This window comes from Amblyomma americanum, chromosome 4 (assembly GCF_052857255.1).
Source record: "Amblyomma americanum isolate KBUSLIRL-KWMA chromosome 4, ASM5285725v1, whole genome shotgun sequence".
NCBI lineage: Eukaryota > Metazoa > Arthropoda > Arachnida > Ixodida > Ixodidae > Amblyomma > Amblyomma americanum.
The window spans coordinates 215,195,709-215,213,185 of NC_135500.1; the positions used below are offsets into that span (position 1 = coordinate 215,195,709).

Here is a 17,477-nt window from a genome sequence, read left to right on the forward strand (position 1 = left end):
AAAACATCGCCAAAGTCGCGATCACTAATCGCGCGGTACGCGCCGCACTCAGTGAGCGGCCGGCACATCGCCAAAATCGCAATAAGTAATCGCGCGGTACGAATCGAGAGTAGCGAGCCGTGACCACACAGCAGCAAATAAATCGTCGGTGGTGGTAGTGGTTTTATTAAAAATAGTAAAAAGGAAGGAAAAGATTTTTGCTAGCCCCGGCATCTGCCATCGATACTGAAGCACCTGAGCTGGGGCAGCGGAAATAAAGGACAGCAGGCAGAATGGAGAAATGAAATGAAAGAGGTGAGGGGACAGGAATAAAGGATAGGGGGAGAAGTAATATGTACAAACTATTTACACAATAAGAAATGTGTCCAGGTTGTGCGCGTGATTAGTTCATTTTAGAGGAATTAAATCACACACGCGCACAGCACTGTGTTGGTTACAACTGGAGTGGGGCGTCCAGTTATTAATCGTTCAAGGTATAAAACGTCGGCTGTAATCAGATCTGTGTGAATGCATTTTTCGTGCATGCTTCTGCACAGGAATGTTGTTCATATGGATACAAAATTTAGGATACAAATTTTTTCGCGACCCCGTGAGATTCGCATCACCGAGATTCTGCAGTATGCTTTGTGCTGCACCAAATTTCTACCAGCATGGCGGGAAAATGCTACTGGCTGAAAGTGTCTAAATGTGAAACTGTACAACATGAGGCCAGCACGAAGAATCTGTCTATATATGATGGCAACAGTCACGCAGTGTTCAAGGCAGGAAAAGCAAATGCAGAAGAGCATGTAACATGAAGATTCAACTTTATTACAAAAATGTTGTGGCTTTTTGTACATAGACTGCGGAATGTGACTAGACATCTGGATGTTCAGCCTCTCAAACCAACAGAAACAAAATGAATGGGACACTGCTGAAGGAGGCACCTTCACGGCCAGCTATTTTCATCATAGTAAATGCTACTCCTATTCTGCTAAAATGTCTTCCCACCCTCCTCTCAAGCAAAGATAAGAAAAAGTTTGAAGCACCCTTGGTTCATTTCACTACTTTTCACGAAAAAATAAGTTAGGTCCCACTCCAACGTCCCCTTTGAACAAGAGACACACTCAAAAGAAACCTTGTCGTGTGTCGAGTGAGTTTGGAAAGTTCAGTTCACACCACAAGGAAAGAGAAGAAAATATGCCTTCAGTTTTTTTTTTTACAGTGCTAGGGTGACCGAGCCAATATCAACCAGCTGATCACAAAGTAGAAGAGGCAGATTGGATACACAGCCAGTGCTTTCTTTGATGAGGGCTGACTGTCCGCCAAGAATGCCGTGGATGCTTGGATGGGAAGGAAAACAATGAACAGTCAGTGTTAGGAACTACAAGAAATAAAGCACCTTGCAACAGTTACAAAAACAGGTTAAAGCACTATATACAAAACACAAATTTCATGGCACATGCAGCACTTTCGCGTATGAATCAAGCACTGCACCTATGGCTTGTAATGCTTTTCATTTTGCCAAAGGCAGGACCACAAAACACCTCTAAGATAAAGGGAAGACTAGCTGAACACAAAGCTTTCTTACAGCATGCAAATTCGCTCAGAAGAGCATCGTTTGGTTTCAGTTCGTTCTTATGGAGTCAACGTCCCAAATCGACTCAAGTTATGAGGGACGCTGTAGTGGAGAGCTCCGGACAATTTTGAACACGTGGGATTCTTTAAAGTGCACTGACATCACACAGTACATGGGCCTCTAGCATTTCACGTTCATAATATATGATGACAACGCATAAAAACTAAAAGAAGTTGCACGCAGGTGGTGCCCCCATGAAACGACCACAGAAGATGGCATTGTAGCCGTTGCCATCTGCAGCCGATGCCAATAAAAGCACACACGAGCATTGGCTGCCATTTTGACGTTGTTTTCTCTTCGTGTCATGGCATGGGCACATTCCAAGGAAGTGCAAGTTTTTCATACGTGGTTTTCACTGACATCATGGCACCAATCAGATGGTGTCATTATGGTGCCGCCCTCAAGCAAAAAGTTGTGCTTGCAGCAGAGCAGTCTTCAAACCTGCAAGCCCATTAGGACTTTGCCATGGACGAAAAGAATGTTTGCTGCTGGAGGGGGCAGCATGATGAACTTTTTGCTAGCTCCGCAGGGAGGAGGGCCTCCGCAGGGAGGAGGGCCTCCACAGGCCCGAGGAAAGGCCACCATCCCGAAGTGGAATCAGCACTAGCAGAGTTCGTGAAATCGCTAGTAGTTGTAGCTAGCTGGATCACTATAGCCTGGGATAATATCCCAGAAAGCTTCGTTGCGTGCTAGTTCCGAAAGTGCAGCATCTCCAATGCGCTTGATCGCACAGAAGATTGTACACTGTATGAAGAAGACAGTGATAAAGTCAGCGATGACGAGGCTGAACGGGAGCAGGTTCATAGAAATAAATGCAGTTTGGTTGCTGCCCCTGCTGTCATTCTCAATTGTTTTTATGGCCGACTTACATTTGAGGAATTTTTTTTACTTGGCCTTCAACTTTCGGGTGTCGGCTTAGAATCATGGCCGTCCTAGATTCGAGTAAATATGGTAATTCAGAATATCGGTGGTTCTTTCTGGGCCAGATATTCTCCAAATTTCTTGTCAATAAGCCTTTAGAACTTGCAACACATAACATAAACAACATAAATGCAAGGCTGAGCATAGGATGAGATGCTGCTGAAGAATTGTGGCATTTACTTGCTTATTTGCCAATTTCAAGGCACATAACTCGAGTGGAATGCCACAGTTCTAACATTTCCAGCTACTTTGTGTATCTCAGAATTCCTTTTGCTGTTTTTATTTCAGATGCACAATCCTAACTTTTGGCACACAGGTGACAATTTATTTTGAGAAGCCAAACGTCATGTTATTTCAAAATTTGACATGGTAATTCTGGTGCCAGAAGTCACTGATACAATACGACAACAATGACCTGAAATGAGCATTTCTGCGGCAGATTAGCATATTAGATATTACAACTTCTGTAGTGTCGCTAGGCTTGAGGCATGCTCAAGTGCCTCACTAGTCAAAAAAGAGAGAGTAACAACTGTGCCTGATCTGTATCACATGGCCCCATTAAAACATAAGCCCATCGTGTTTTAGCGGCATTCACTCTGCCTTTACAATGCCCGGGCACAGCGCACATCATGTCACAGTTCCAGTATGGTGCCGAAAGGAACTGCACAACAGGCTCACCAAAGACAGCCCATCCAAAGCCGAGCATGGTCACGAAGAAGCGGAGGATGAAGAGGGCAACAGTCTGGTTTCCAGCAAGCAAAATGAGTCGGCATATCACCAATGCCGCACAGGGTGCCAGCAAGCAGTAGCCAAGTACACAGACACTCTGGAAGAAGGATCTAAACATGGGGGAAAGCAAACACCGCAGCATATGATTTAAAACAACACTTCGGTTTTCTGAAGAAACAATTTCAAACAGAGGTTGGGGTGCGCTGAGCATTAATTCGAAAAAAGGTGTACACAGTACATGGCTCAAACATGCTAAATCTACTGTATGCAGTCTTATGCAGTTTCATGTCATTTTTTTACAGTACCTTAAACACTCCCCAAGAGTTGTTTGCTTCATGGATAGATAATGTTTCATGTCATATTTACACAAAATCAGTGGCAAATCTTACATGAGGAACCGGTACATTTTTTTAATTTTAAAAATTTATTTCTATGTTCACTAACATTAGCACTAACACTGCACACAGATAGGTATTCAGTGCCTCATTTAATGTAAGTGCTAACTCCACTATCTTGCTTTTAGTACAAGATGCTTGATTCTTGTTAAGAAATCACAATAAAATTATTTGCACAGAGCTCCAAGCACCAGCAGTGCTTTACATCGAGTTGTTAGAGCAGAAAAAAACTATTTTTGCACTCTCTCATTAAAATTAGATAACAAAAGACAAGGCTGGCAGGCGACATGCTTCATGTGTTGCAGTTCCAATAGTCACTCCAATAAGAGATGGTGTTTAAATTTAAAAGCCACTTACTGATAGCACACAAAATGATAACATACAAGACGTCCAAGAAATATGTGGTACTATGACATCATGCAACATGACGTACCTCCACTCAGAGCAATGCAACTTTAGTTGGCAAAGTACGCCTTACTGCTACAGCATCAATTAAAAAGCAGATTACATAACAACATCAGCAAAGAAGTTTGCCTTCTAAAAAGGTACAGCCTTTCATCTAATAATGCTGCACTCACATTGTTCCACCGAGGAGCCTACAGTTCAACGTGACCACACCAGCACCCAACCACACCAAGACAAAAATTTGGGCAAACTGAGGGGCACCGCTATGAATTTTCTCATCCTCTGGTTGCTGCAGCATCCTAAACAAGACAGAAAACGGGAAATTACAACGGCTGTCACACCACATTAGCAAATGCACCATTAAAACAAACAAGTACAGAAAAATGATGCAGAATATTGACACAATTTACAGGGGACGATGCGGACAATTCCATTCAATTTTTGTTTTCACTGAAAATCAATTCCATGACTCTTTCCGGCAATGGTGATGTTTAGCCAACACCAAAATACATACTTTGTGCCTAGGAAATATGATTTAAAGGACAGTCCGCTACCGGAGACGAGTTTTAAAATATTGGCATACTCTTGTGGAGCTTTCCCTATGATGAAATAAGGATAGAACTCTCCGTTTTGGAAAGAATTTATTTTAAATTGGCAAAGTCAGGCTAGAGCCGATGGTTGTTCCATGGTGAGTTAAAACATAGTAGCTTTCAAAAGTAGTTGGTAGTTTGGCAGCATCACCTAGAGCTGACATGCTACACTTTATGAATAGGACTGAGTGCAATATGGAGCATTGTTTTTGTTCTTTATCTCTCAAGAAATTTCATATTTTTTTTTAATTTCTTGCAACCAGGCGCTGCTCCTTGCATGGTTTAACCATGTCTTTGCAGTGAAGCTGTTATAACTTTGGTTTAGCCACACAGCTCTGCATTTTACAATGAAATCTACAACCTCAACTATAAGACCTTTAATTACTTGGTGAAATAATTTAACTGAATTTATTTTAATGGCCACCACATGCCACAGTTGGCAAGTTGTAAAGTGGAGAGAGGGAAATCCCCTTCTCCACATTTAGGGGAGAGGTCAGAGAGGGAAAGGTTAATAGAGAAGACACAGAGGGTGGGAGGCTTTGGGTGGTTTGATTTATGGGGTTTAACGTCCCCAAAGTAACTCAGGCTATGAGGGAGGCCGTAGTGGAGGGCTCCGGATAATTCGACCACCTGGGATTTTTTGATATGCACTGACATCCATTCGCCTCTATCGACATGCGACCGCCGTGCTAGGATCGAACCCGCGTCTTTCGGGTCAGCAGCCGAGCATCATAACCACTGAACACCGCGCGACGGGTGGCCTAAGTAGCATGGGAGGTTATGGCGAGAGCAGAGGAAAAAGCCATGGAAAGAACCCAGAGTGTGGCTACCGTGGGAGGAGGAAGTTACGACGAGGGCGGAGGAATGCACAACCTGCAGATGGTTCCATGGCAGAATGCAGCACTATATGGCTATCCAAAGTTATAAGAGCTTTCGCTGATTCATGCACTAAGCTGGTAAGCCTGGCTTTACAAAGTTTAGTTTTATCATCACCTCTTCAAATGTGTTCAGAATGGCAGACGAGGTTGCTGGCATATGTGATGGATATCCTAAGTATTATTTTACTGTCAGTGCTTTAAAAACCACCTAAGTACTCTCAATTGCGGCTTTAATACAGACTAAGAACCTCAGTTATGCCATGCTCATCATTGGCATTGCACGCCGCCTAGGCAACCTGGCAGTTCTCGTGTCCATAAAACTGCATAAAGTCACTGTGCTAGCTATATTCTGTGTCCCTGATGTCAGGGTCGACTGCTATGAGAAAGCATGACTACTATTCTCAAAAATCAGGTTTTAAACTCGTCAGCTGCTTCCCAGCGCCACAGCTGGGCATTTATTTCAGCAAGCAGCTTTTGATTGCTGAAAAAAAAGAAATTTAGTCGATAAAAGTCAGTCAAATGCTTCCTAAAAAATGAAAGTTTTTTTTTCGTGCCACTTGATTCAAACTTGTGACATCACGACTGAAAAAGGGGTCTGTGACCGTTTGGAAGTGAATGAAATCCACATGAAAAAAAAGACTTGACACACAACAGTTTTCTTGAGAAAATGACCAGTGATGCCGATATCTGTATTCCACTTTTTCACCTTTTCTAGCTTATAAAAGCTGTGCTTTCAGTGCAAGACCCGTCTTAGAAAGTGTCAGATGCTGCAGAACAATTGACAAGAAAACAGCAGCCTCTAAACTTACAAATTAAAGCACGCAACATATTTAACAGACACAATACAAAAAAGATATTACAAGTGCAGCTATCAAAAAAATATGCTTGCTTACGTGGCAAGGAAGACACAGAGGATAAGAGGTCCCCATAAGTCCCCTGCATGAGTAAAACATTTGCATTAACGCATGCTCCCTTTGCTTCAAAAGGAAGACAAAATGCATGACAAGCACATTACTTACAGTCCCTTAAGATTGTGTTTTTTTGCTTTGGGTAGAGGACATGTGCAAACTTGACACCAATTGCCTTCAGATCTCTTACCTGTAGAAAGGAAACATCACATATTACTAAGCATGAGGGACTGGCTGTAAGTTCCTTTGCCAAGAAAAAAAATAAGAAAGCACAGGTTTGGAGAAAGCTCTAATAGCTACTGAAGGTGATTTCCAAGTAATTACACACTCTGTGGACAAAGTTAAATAGCAAGTAAACCATAATGGAAACAGAACATGCCTGAGGAAATTGAGAATGCAGTCATAGCAATTCTACTTCTAGCACACAAAACCACACATGAAGAAAATAATTAAATTAGACAAATAAATACCCATTAACTGTGTGCAGTTTAAATACAAAGCCAGGAAGGGCTTGATTCGAAATGACCAGCGCGGGAACAGATGAAGACAAGGGAAGAAAAAACACTGACAACAGGACGGGTGCTGTCCTGTCGTCAGTGTCGTCGTCCTTCAAGAAGGAAGGGCATATCATGATCGGTCCCAGAAGAATGTAGTGATGCTGTGTAATGTGATATTTCAGCGCTTATTAAATGAGAGCAAATGGTTCTTGAAGCTGACAACAGATTCAACAAGTCAGCAATGATCGCAACAGTTGGCACTTGGAATTGACCTTAAGTGCAGAAAGACAACACAGAATGGAACGAAGTTGGCAGAGCGCTAACTAGCTCAGGTTTTTATTGACAAACCACTTGCTTTTACACAGCAGCTGCTCTTATCAACAAAATGAAGAAAAGAAATCACACATGGACATATCAAACCTATTTAAATCTTTCAACATGTAAGTCTTCGAACATACTATAGATCAACAATTTGGATGCATTTACTATTGCTTCCTTAATTTATCAACTGCATCATCACAAATGAAATTTATTGACTTTCTCGCTTAGTCCTTCCATTCGAAGCGAGGAATATTCTTCACGCCATTGCTATCTGTTACCCAAGATAAAAACTGATTATAATCGTTACACCTTGGAATTTACAGGTATTACATATCAGAATAGTTTACCTTAAACAGCAATGGCTAAAACTACCCTCCATCCCTTCAATAAACATATAGAACAGTTGGTCCTTAGCAAAACTTGATAGGTTACTTTTATTTTGAAACAGCAATGTGCTACCCACAACATGTATTTCTTGTATTCCGATGTCCTTACCTATTGCATGTTTAGTTACACCCCTGTCACACGGCATTCCTCGAAAACCTTTCCAGCAAAGGCACCCTTTTTCACCAAAGGAGCGAAAGCTTAAAGGAGCAGCAACGCTGCTACACGGTGCAGCCCAAAGGTGAAACAGTTGTTGAGGCCTAGCACCCGCTTCTGCGCTCAAGCCGGCTGAAGTGAATGTTTTAAAATTAAAGTGGGAATTCTGTTCATTCGTTGAGCTCAGATAATTTTTCATTTTAATTGCTTGCTTGAAAGAACTGCAACAGCTGCTCTCATCAGCAGCATCAGGTTTTGTGTATTGCCTTCGCGACCAGGGGCACTCGGTGTTGTTGCAACACTTTACTGTCTTAAAATCTGGGCACAAAAAATAAACACCTGTACAAAAAGCAAAGTCAGACACACCTTTTGTGTTTTTAAAAGATGTTTTCAAACATTGTTGGCTACATCGACTTTTCTTTCATTGCTTTTAGTTTTTTGACATTGGATGGCACTGCCATCACAGGTTATTTTTACTGAAGCGAAAAGCTTCACTACGCTAGGTAACGCAGTCGTCGCATAGTCCGGAGAATGACTTTGAACGACCTTCAGCCCAACCACGTTAGCCGTGTATCACCATATATGGCACAGTTATGGTGTCAAACCCTTGACCCCTGACCTTGACCTATGATCCTTAGTTGACCTTTGACCTTTGATCTTAACAACATCCGATGGGGTCATGTGAAGCCATGTGATGACATACGATGGGTTGTCGTAAGACCATGTGATACCACGTCATAGCCACGTGGTCATGTGGGTATATTAGACCGGCTGTCGCGAGCGTGTAGCGGAGCTGCCATGGACGAGCCTCAGAGGCTTGGCAAGCGTCCTTGCTTTTCGCTAAATTCCAGGATTAGTCAAGTTAAGCCACTGCCAATTTTTTTTAAATTTCTTACCCCAGCTGGGACGCAAATCTTGTGGCCACCCGCTACAATGGAATATGCCACAATATCATCATCATCTCTAAGGCCGCGCCTTTGGGCTCTAAAGGTTTCAAGATGGGCGCCTTCGCCTTCAAGGCTCTTAGCGGCAAAGGCGCAACATTTGTGCCGTGTAGCGGCACGCCTTACGCCTTTGGATATAAGGACCCTTCTCAAAGGCCTTTGCGGTGCCCATGTGAGAGGGGTATTAATCGCATAAGAGTGTAAATCTTCTCTTGAATTATAGTGTTCTGTTAATAGTAACAATGTCTTTATGAATGTCAATGTCGTGTCCTCTCTAGTGTCGCAGTTGCATATTTTTCAACTCTAATTGTTCAGTGACCTTTAAACAACATTGTTGGGTCCCAGACATTTTGCATTCTGATTTGTAAACCATTCTCGTGGCAAATAAACCTTCAAACTTGGATTCCATCATCCCACAAGGCAAGCCAGAAAACGTTTAAACGCGTGTAAGATCCGCACCAGTGTACGGGTCGCTGCCTGTTTTCCCGAAGAAAATATTTTAAAAAAAGATCCGTGCAAGGCCTGCACCCGAACTTTACACGACCCACACGGGAATAGCCTTCGAAATGCACGCGCCATGGCCACTGCGATCAGCTACGGCTGCGTGCAATGGTGAACTTAAGCGAGGCCGCGCACGCGAGCTTCCAGGTGCCGCCCACTGATAGCACCCGAGGCCGCGGCTCATCATCATCATCGTCAGCTTTTTCCTCCACAGTGAGCTCCCGTTCACCAGCTCCAGCTTTTCGTAACTGTCAAAGGCAGGGAGTTGTGGTCGCGTATTCATTGTAGTTGTAGCTTTCGTGTGCTGCTGCCGAGCACTGAAATTTTAACACGATGGGCAAGCACCTTAATAGCTACAAGGCTGGGAGATTGCTCTCGAACATAGCAAGCGTGCAGGCAATTTGATGTGGGAAAAAAATGAAAATTGGTTTTTGGGGAAAAGAAATGGCGCAGAATGTCTCACATATCAGCAGATACCTGAAAGGCGCCTTAAGGGAAGGGATAAAAGAGGGACTAAGAGAAGAAAGGAAGAAAGAGGTGCCGCAGTGGAGGGCTCCGGAATAATTTCAACCACCTGGGGATCTTTAATGTGCACTGGCACTGCACATGCATGGGCGCCTTAGCATTTCGCCTCCATCAAAACGCAGCCACCGCGGTCGGGTTCGAACCCGGGTACTCCGGATCAGTAGTCGAGCGTCCTAACCAGCACGGCAGGTAATATTCACCGTGGCCGAGAAGTGCGTCTGGCGATGGTGCACCCAAAAGGATGCATCGAGAAACACAAGCTGCAAAAAGAGCGCTTTCTGAGGCAAGCAAAGCAAGTTTCCCGAACTGGAAGACGAGCTGCTCTGCTATGTGAGTAAAGTGCGGAACAACGGCTACGGGTTGACAGCGTACGTGCTGCACGACTTCTTGTGGGATGAGCGTGCACCAGAGCACAGCACCAGCTCGGAGTCGGAAGACTCCGCGAGTGACGACTGAACGTAGATAAATGCCGCTCATTCTCTGTTTGGTGTGTTTTTGCTTTAAGAAAAAAGTTTTTGCGCATCGCGTGTACGGGCCACATCCCAAAAATTGGCCCTTGAATCTGGAAAAATAAGTGTGGCCCTTCACGCATTTATACAGTAATTCCAGTTATATTGCTGCGCAAGAAATTTGGATTGTTTTTTTTTTGAGAACACAACGGAGGGATTGCTGGCACATGTGCTACCATATTTTTCAATCACATCAGCTTTAATTACTTCCCTTTCTACTAGAGTCTTCCACCTGTGCAACACTGCCGGGTTTCCTAGCACCGGAGTGCAATTGTGGCATTTCAGAATGTGCTCGGTCATTTTGCTTCCTAATTTCTTTTAAATATCTTTTGCGTGCTACTTTAGCCTTCCATTAAGGGGAGACGCGGGTCTTGAAATGATTAAAAAAAAATGCGAAAATTTCGATTTTGCAAAAATGGCATATTCGGGATCAATACACTCTAAAGTTTCTGCTTAAAGGTCTCAAGGTTTAAATTCGGCCTCCAAGTAATAAAATATCTATATATTTCACGCCTAAAAAGCCCCGAAATGGCGATTTCGGAGCAAAGTGCGGCAGGACTTCGTGCCCGTCACTTCCCACAACCCCATTACCAATGGCCGCCATCTTGGTTTTATTTGAAAGCTAGGCCCGTTCCCCACTACATGGTATTACTTACTAATGTGAAATATTTTTTGAATGCCCACATTCCACTCTTTTTTGCGGCCTCTACGACGACCTACGAATGGCTGGCGCACGCACTTCGCCGCCGCGGTGGCTGAGTGGTTATGGCACTCGGCAGCTGACCCGAAAGATGCGGGTTCAATCCCGGCCGCGGCAGTCGAATTTCGATGGAGGCGAAATTCTAAAGGCCCGTGTGCGGTGCGATGTCAGTGCACGTTAAAGAACTCCAGGTGGTCGAAATTTCCGGAGCCCTTCACTACGGCGTCTCTCATAGCCTGACTCGCTTTGGGACGTTAAACCCCCATAAACCAATCAAATGCAATTTCCTCAGCTTCATATTTTTTGCCAACATGACTAGCCTTACAGAACTTTTATTACATTTTTATGGTGCAATTTCAATTAATCTTATACCATTGAATTCAGAAAAAAACTCAACTGTGGAGCTATGCTATTTTCGTTTGGCTCAAACATTTCAAATTTTGTGAACCACAATGTCACCTAACTGTACTTCATAATCATGTTGCTTGGACAAAATTTTACATTTTTTATGTGATGACGAATTTCAACAACAATATAGTTAGCATAGGTTCAGAAGGTAGGTCTTTGGCTACAGCCCCATTTCAATCGAAACCAACAAATATAGAAAGAAAATGTCTTAACCCCCAAGAATTTAACTATTAAGGCTTCAGTTATTTTCCTATAATATGGGAACTAATAGTGATATACTAAAACTAATTATATTATTGAAAACAGGAAGAAGAAACACATATACGCACCTAATTTCATTACCATATATTTAATAATAAAAACGTTCATTTTATGACGCACTTCTCCTCCCAGTCTGGCCAATATACCGCTTAACACAGGCCAGTGTTATGGAATAAACCGCTGGCCAGTGGTAAGCAGCATCTGCTGCCAAAAACCCACTGAACAAACCAGCTAGCAGGCCCGATTAAAGTGGCAGTTACTCCGCACTTTCACAGGATTTTGCACAATCTTAAGAAGATCAGTGCGACAACTGGTGTCAAAGTGGTTTTTTCTGCACCAGAAAAACCCTTCAGAATATGCAGAAGAGTGAATGCTAATAACAAGACCGTCACTTGTTCAAAGCGTCATGAGCAGTGCTTCGTGAGATGGTCAAGCACAGGTTGCCAGCCATCCCTCTTCGCTAGCAAGGCCGATCCCAGCTAGCAAGGCCGATCAAATGGACCAAAAGAAAGTGGCAGTTATCCTGTACCTTCATGGGATTTCACTCAATCTTAAGAACGGCGCAAGGGCTGGTGTCAAAGTGGTTTTTTCTGCACCATAAAAACTCTCCAGAATATGGAGGAGAGCGAATATGAATACTACTACCGTTGACTGGGAGGTGTCTTATGAGACGCTAAGGGAGCACGCAAAAATTCCTGAAAACAAATCAGGCAGCAAAATGGCTGAGCACACTCTGAAATGCCGCAATTGCACTCCCCTGCTTGGAAACATCGCAAGTGTCACACAGGCGCAAGATGCAACAAGGAATGAAATAATTTAAGCTGATGAGATTGAAATAATTGGAAGGGACACTTAAACTCCGCCTTAAGGTTACGTGACCTAGGTGGCCCACCTGCCTACTAGGTTCCTTCTCAGGGGATTTTAATGCAAGAGCGTTAAGGAGCTCGTGTTGTCAGCGTCGTTGACCGTGAGCGAAAAATCTGCAAAAAAATCCCCAGAGAAGCAACCTAGGAAACAGGCGGGCCGCCTAGGTCATGTAACCTTAGGCATTCATGACGACCTGTCCACCGGATTATAAGCAAACTGCACACCGCAGCAGCTGGCAGTTAAATCATGATTGGCCGTGAGAGGTCGCTCGGGAAGAGCAACCTGAGCCACACAAACCCCACTGATGGCAGCACCTGCCATCACAAGGCAGTGGTGCATCGCTTAATCACTGTACCAGGAGAGGTATGAGGACTCCCAGGGCTCTATGAATGCTAAGTAAAGAGTAACGAACTCTGCATATGTGGGCATTAACTCACTAAAGCTGTTGTGTCATGCCCTTAAGGCGAAGCGCAAGTATCCCTCCAATTTTTTTGTGATGTTTTGTGCGCAGTCAACGACACTGATGGCGACACCGGATTATCTGCAACACAAGCTCCTTAACGCAATCCCATTAAAACCTGGTAGTACATACGTCAGCAATCCCTCAACTGTGCTCTCAAAAAATGAATTCAAATATCTTGTGCAGCAGAACTGGAATTTTGCAATTCACCTCTTGGGATGACGAGATCTCAGTTGATTTGATTTGTGCGTGTTAATTTCTCTGTTTCATTTTGTTCATAAGAGAAGCTGCTGTATAAAAGCAAATGGTCTGTCAATAAAAGCCTGAGTTGTTAGCGCTCTGTCCTGTCAACTTCATGGCTTCCTGTGCTTAAAAGCAATTCCAGTAATGCACCAACTAGCATGCAAAAATGTCTCCGCAGGTTGGTTTTTAACTGAGTCAAAAGAATCACAAAGCCTCAGCATATATGGCATACAGCTTCAGTACATTTTAGCATTGGCAATCTGCCGTGACGCGAGTTGCTGCTCAATGTTCAAAGCTTGTCACTTCTGTCTAATGTACACAAACAAAAGCACTGCACTCCACAACAAAAGAGCAACAGACAGTCGCCGTCGTGTTCAAGACAAAACTGATAATCAGGTGCCGCAGCTGTACAGGCCTTAACACTTTGTTGTTCCCAGCAGCATAGCAGTTGTGCAGGTGCTGTTCATAGTTAGAACAATTTCACTGCACTAGATGGCCAAAAAGCCAGCAGTTGTGTTTCCTGCCATCTCTGTTGCCTGTATCCATACTAAGAACTGAGCCACTCAGGCATGTCTGCTACACTGCACTGAATGCTAACCACACACAAAAACCAATAGCAATGCACAAAAATGTGACTCAAGAATTACATTTTAAGCGTAAATAGCACACAAAGCCATAAGTATTCTTTCTTTACAGTTTCTGGCTTTGGGTCTGAGGGTTGCCTAGCTGCAGAACAAGCCAGAGCTGCAGGGCAGTGTGTCTCGACAAGACGACCTACCAGAACCATCACCAGAGCACTGAAGGCCTTTTAGTTGACGCGGAGAAAAGCGACACAAAACGAGAACAGCGAGCTGACTGTTGCTGCAAGGGCAGGCATCTGCGGCCAATCTGAGGCCGAATATTCCGAGTCCCGTTCCGACATGCCTGTGTCACACTCTTTTTTTTTTCTTTATTTTAAACACACGTCGAACCTCCCATGTTCGTTTCTATGAGGCAAAAGTACTGCACGAGAACTGAAAAACGGAAACGAAAGGAAGGAAAACTAATGCATTGCCTCGGCACTCGAGGACGACGCAACGGCTACGAGTGTGTGGCTGAGCTAATTCACAGGTATCATGCCTGCACATGCTGGAGGGCACAGCTTGCCTTGAAACTGAAACTGACGCGCACGATGCTCCAAATAACCACTCACGATGGTTGTAAGCACTGGCTCGTCCAGCGTGTTGAATTCTTTTTCTTCCTGTGGGTTAGCTGCGGCAGCAATGTCACCTTCCAGAGGCGTGTCATAGTCCTGGTAGGGCGGTCTCTGGTAGCCACTTGCGCCAGACTGTGGACAATAAACATAGCGCGTGTAAAAACAGTGAATGCTGCCAAAGCATACAGGATAAATCCAAGCGGGCATCCAGGCAGACACACTGCCTGGTCCACTGATCCACTATGTTACCGGCACATAGCAGTAATAAATGAAACGAACAAGTGGCAGATCAGTTCCAATTCAATAATTTTGAAAACCTAGAAGCCAAGCGCGACGTTGACACTCTGAGTATGGTCCGCCTTCCACCAATGTTAAGTAGATAAAGTACAGTCAGCGAGCACAGCACACAAACTGAAGTATCAAATCAACGGGCTAACAATCAATATCGCTGAACTACGGCAGTAAACGCAAAAAACAACTTATGACATCACATTTGACACGTATGTCACAGCTCACCTGTAAAATCGCCTTGTGTTCGGCCATATTGGCTACCGAGCCATTGCTTCTAAGCCGCTTTTTCTTAGTTGAAAGTCAGAAATAATGAGCACATTATACTAAATAGATATTTAACAAAATAAAATAAGCAAACACATATTAACACTCATTAACAGTGCACTCTTCAGATCAAACCTTTCTCAGCTATTTTTCGTCTTCTTGGAGCAAGTCACAGCCCATAGGCTACGGTGTTAAAACATCCAGTTCTTGCGGCAAGTGCAGCTAGTGCAGACCACGACCTCGTGCAAACTGAAGTCTGAAGCCCTTTTGCTAATGTAGGGACTTTAGTGCAGACTGGTGTAGACGTGCGGGCCAGGGTGCTGATCTAAAACTGTTGACTCATAGAGAAAGTAATCTGTTGGGTTGTGTTTACAACCTTTTCCAAATGGAGTACAACTCTTCGTATTGTGAAGACGAGCCAGCTGAGAAATGCCCTGGGAAACGCCGGAGAACTGAAACAGAACCGGAAATTATACTTCAAGGAATGTTAGCGAAGCAGCTTGAAACCCGCTTTTCAGTCAAACAGTTAAGTGTGCGCCAGAATTGTCTCCATTCCTCTTTGTATTGGAGCGCTCTTGGTTCTCACTATTATTTACACTGGTATCAAACGTTTAGTCTTACAGAGCAACAGAAACATTTCACGGCTGCTGGGAACTACGTGGAGCTTTCCTATGCAGGCACCCGATCGTTGGGCGAGTACAAGGCAGATGACTCGCAAGAACGACGGAAGCGTGCTTTATTAGAATGTGGCCTTACAAGTGAAGAAGTCGAACTCTATCTGCAGTCAGAAGATACCGCTGTGAGTCGCCTGTCATTGTGCATTTGTATATTTGGATCATGTGCGCGAAAATGGCGATGTTAGCATCGTCGCATATTATCAGCGCGACGTCTGAGATACTCGTCGAAAGCTACTGCTTACCGGAATTATGTTAATGTGCCGTTAGCTCGGTTCCTATGACGGACAAGTGAGTCGCTTAACTGATTATGGCTGCTTGTTGCATTCTATTTCAGGCAATGAAACAAAAGCACCCTTTGATGGATCCAAGTTTATTCAATTCCAAGGTGGAGGAAATAGAGTGGAAGATAAGTAAGAATAGCACCAACAATCAACTTTCTGATAATATTCAGGACGAAATGTGTCGTGGCAATTTAAAACTGAGCAACATCATGTCACAGTCAGAAGGAATCACTTGCAATGAATTACCTGCGAAGGTTCTGAAAGATCCTATGAGCCACATTGCAGACTTTTCACAGAGGTTGATGGAAAGGGTAATGAGTAAGAGGAAAAATAAAAGAAAAATGGAACCAAAAACTTATTTGCTGAACACAAATATCGACAAGCAGCGTGCACCAGATGAGATGGGTGGAAGCACTGAAGACGACACTCCTCGTCCAGATCCCACGATCTACCATGTCGTAGTGCCCATTCCTGAAAATGATATAGCATCAGAGAGACTTGGTCTTGATGAGATCAAGAAGTTGCCACGCTTCCAAAACTACAGTCCAGGGAACAAAAGCCAAGTAAGTCAACACATTTTGTATTACTTGTGATGCCTCTTATTGCCAAAGGCACATTTTGTCATTTTGGAAATAAGCTGACTACCCAGAGCTATGGTGTTTTAATGTCTGCAACTCTGCAGAGCAGATTATAACTCCCAAGACATTCACAGGACCTGTTCCTGACTTGTACATTTTGCAGTTCTGTTTGAAAGTGGCTGCAGTAGCTTCCGATGATGTCACGCAGGTGCTGTACTTAAAGAACCTCCATCACAAAGTGGATATTCGGGAACTTATGGCACTGTTTTGCCGCTTCGACGAAGACACTTGCAGGGTGAAGTACAGGCTCCTGTCAGGAAAACTAAGGGGACAAGCGTTTGTCACTTTCCCATGTGAGTGCACGGTCTATGTCAATTTTAGCCTTGGCACAAAAACTTTCTTTTGCACCTTGTGTAGCACTGTCTCTCACATTTCAGGTGTAGAGGCAGCAACAAGAGCACTGGAGCTGTGCAACGGCTATCTTCTGCGAGGCAGGCCCATCATTATCGAGTATGGAAGAAATGAAACATAAAAAAGCTGCCATTACCAACTGCCTAGCTGTATACTGAACAGCAACTTCTGTTCTTAGTAGTACTTTTCACATGCATCACGTTCAGTGAATCTGCATGCCAGAGGACGTTTGCATGTATCATGATGCTTTTGATAATGAATCCTATTCCATTAGCTGAGTCCATACTCACTGTCTAAACCAATGTTGGCACCCTTGTCTATGTCACACTACTTGCATAAAGAGTGAAGTTGACAATTATAACTATAACTGTAGTCATGAAAGGAAAGGCACAGTTATAATGTTGCCCAGTGTGGACATGCGAATTGTGCCATTAGGAAAGAAAAGCAAAAGAGAGTCTCTCTGCATTACCCAGAGTTCTAACACGGAAGCGTTATCACACAGTATATGGGGTTCTTTATTTCACTTGCATCGAAATGTCCAGCAATTTGCGTGGCCAGTG

At 43.7% G+C, this 17,477-nt stretch overlaps 2 protein-coding genes across 2 annotated transcripts; one reads left to right on the plus strand and one right to left on the minus strand.

Moving 5' to 3' along the window:
• Nucleotides 1–789: 789 nt before the first annotated feature.
• LOC144129304 (protein YIPF6-like) lies at nucleotides 790–15,062 on the minus strand. Its single transcript, XM_077663334.1, has 7 exons — nucleotides 14,932–15,062; nucleotides 14,413–14,547; nucleotides 6,556–6,634; nucleotides 6,430–6,472; nucleotides 4,242–4,367; nucleotides 3,218–3,378; nucleotides 790–1,322 (listed from the first exon to the last, which is right to left on the minus strand). The coding sequence occupies exons 1-7, from the start codon at nucleotides 14,956–14,958 to the stop codon at nucleotides 1,207–1,209; spliced, it is 687 nt and encodes a 228-aa protein (XP_077519460.1). The 5' UTR covers nucleotides 14,959–15,062; the 3' UTR covers nucleotides 790–1,206.
• A 116-nt stretch (nucleotides 15,063–15,178) lies between these two features.
• LOC144129303 (RNA-binding protein 41-like) lies at nucleotides 15,179–17,227 on the plus strand. Its single transcript, XM_077663333.1, has 5 exons — nucleotides 15,179–15,495; nucleotides 15,586–15,769; nucleotides 15,982–16,491; nucleotides 16,715–16,859; nucleotides 16,944–17,227. The coding sequence occupies exons 1-5, from the start codon at nucleotides 15,356–15,358 to the stop codon at nucleotides 17,036–17,038; spliced, it is 1,074 nt and encodes a 357-aa protein (XP_077519459.1). The 5' UTR covers nucleotides 15,179–15,355; the 3' UTR covers nucleotides 17,039–17,227.
• Nucleotides 17,228–17,477: the final 250 nt, after the last annotated feature.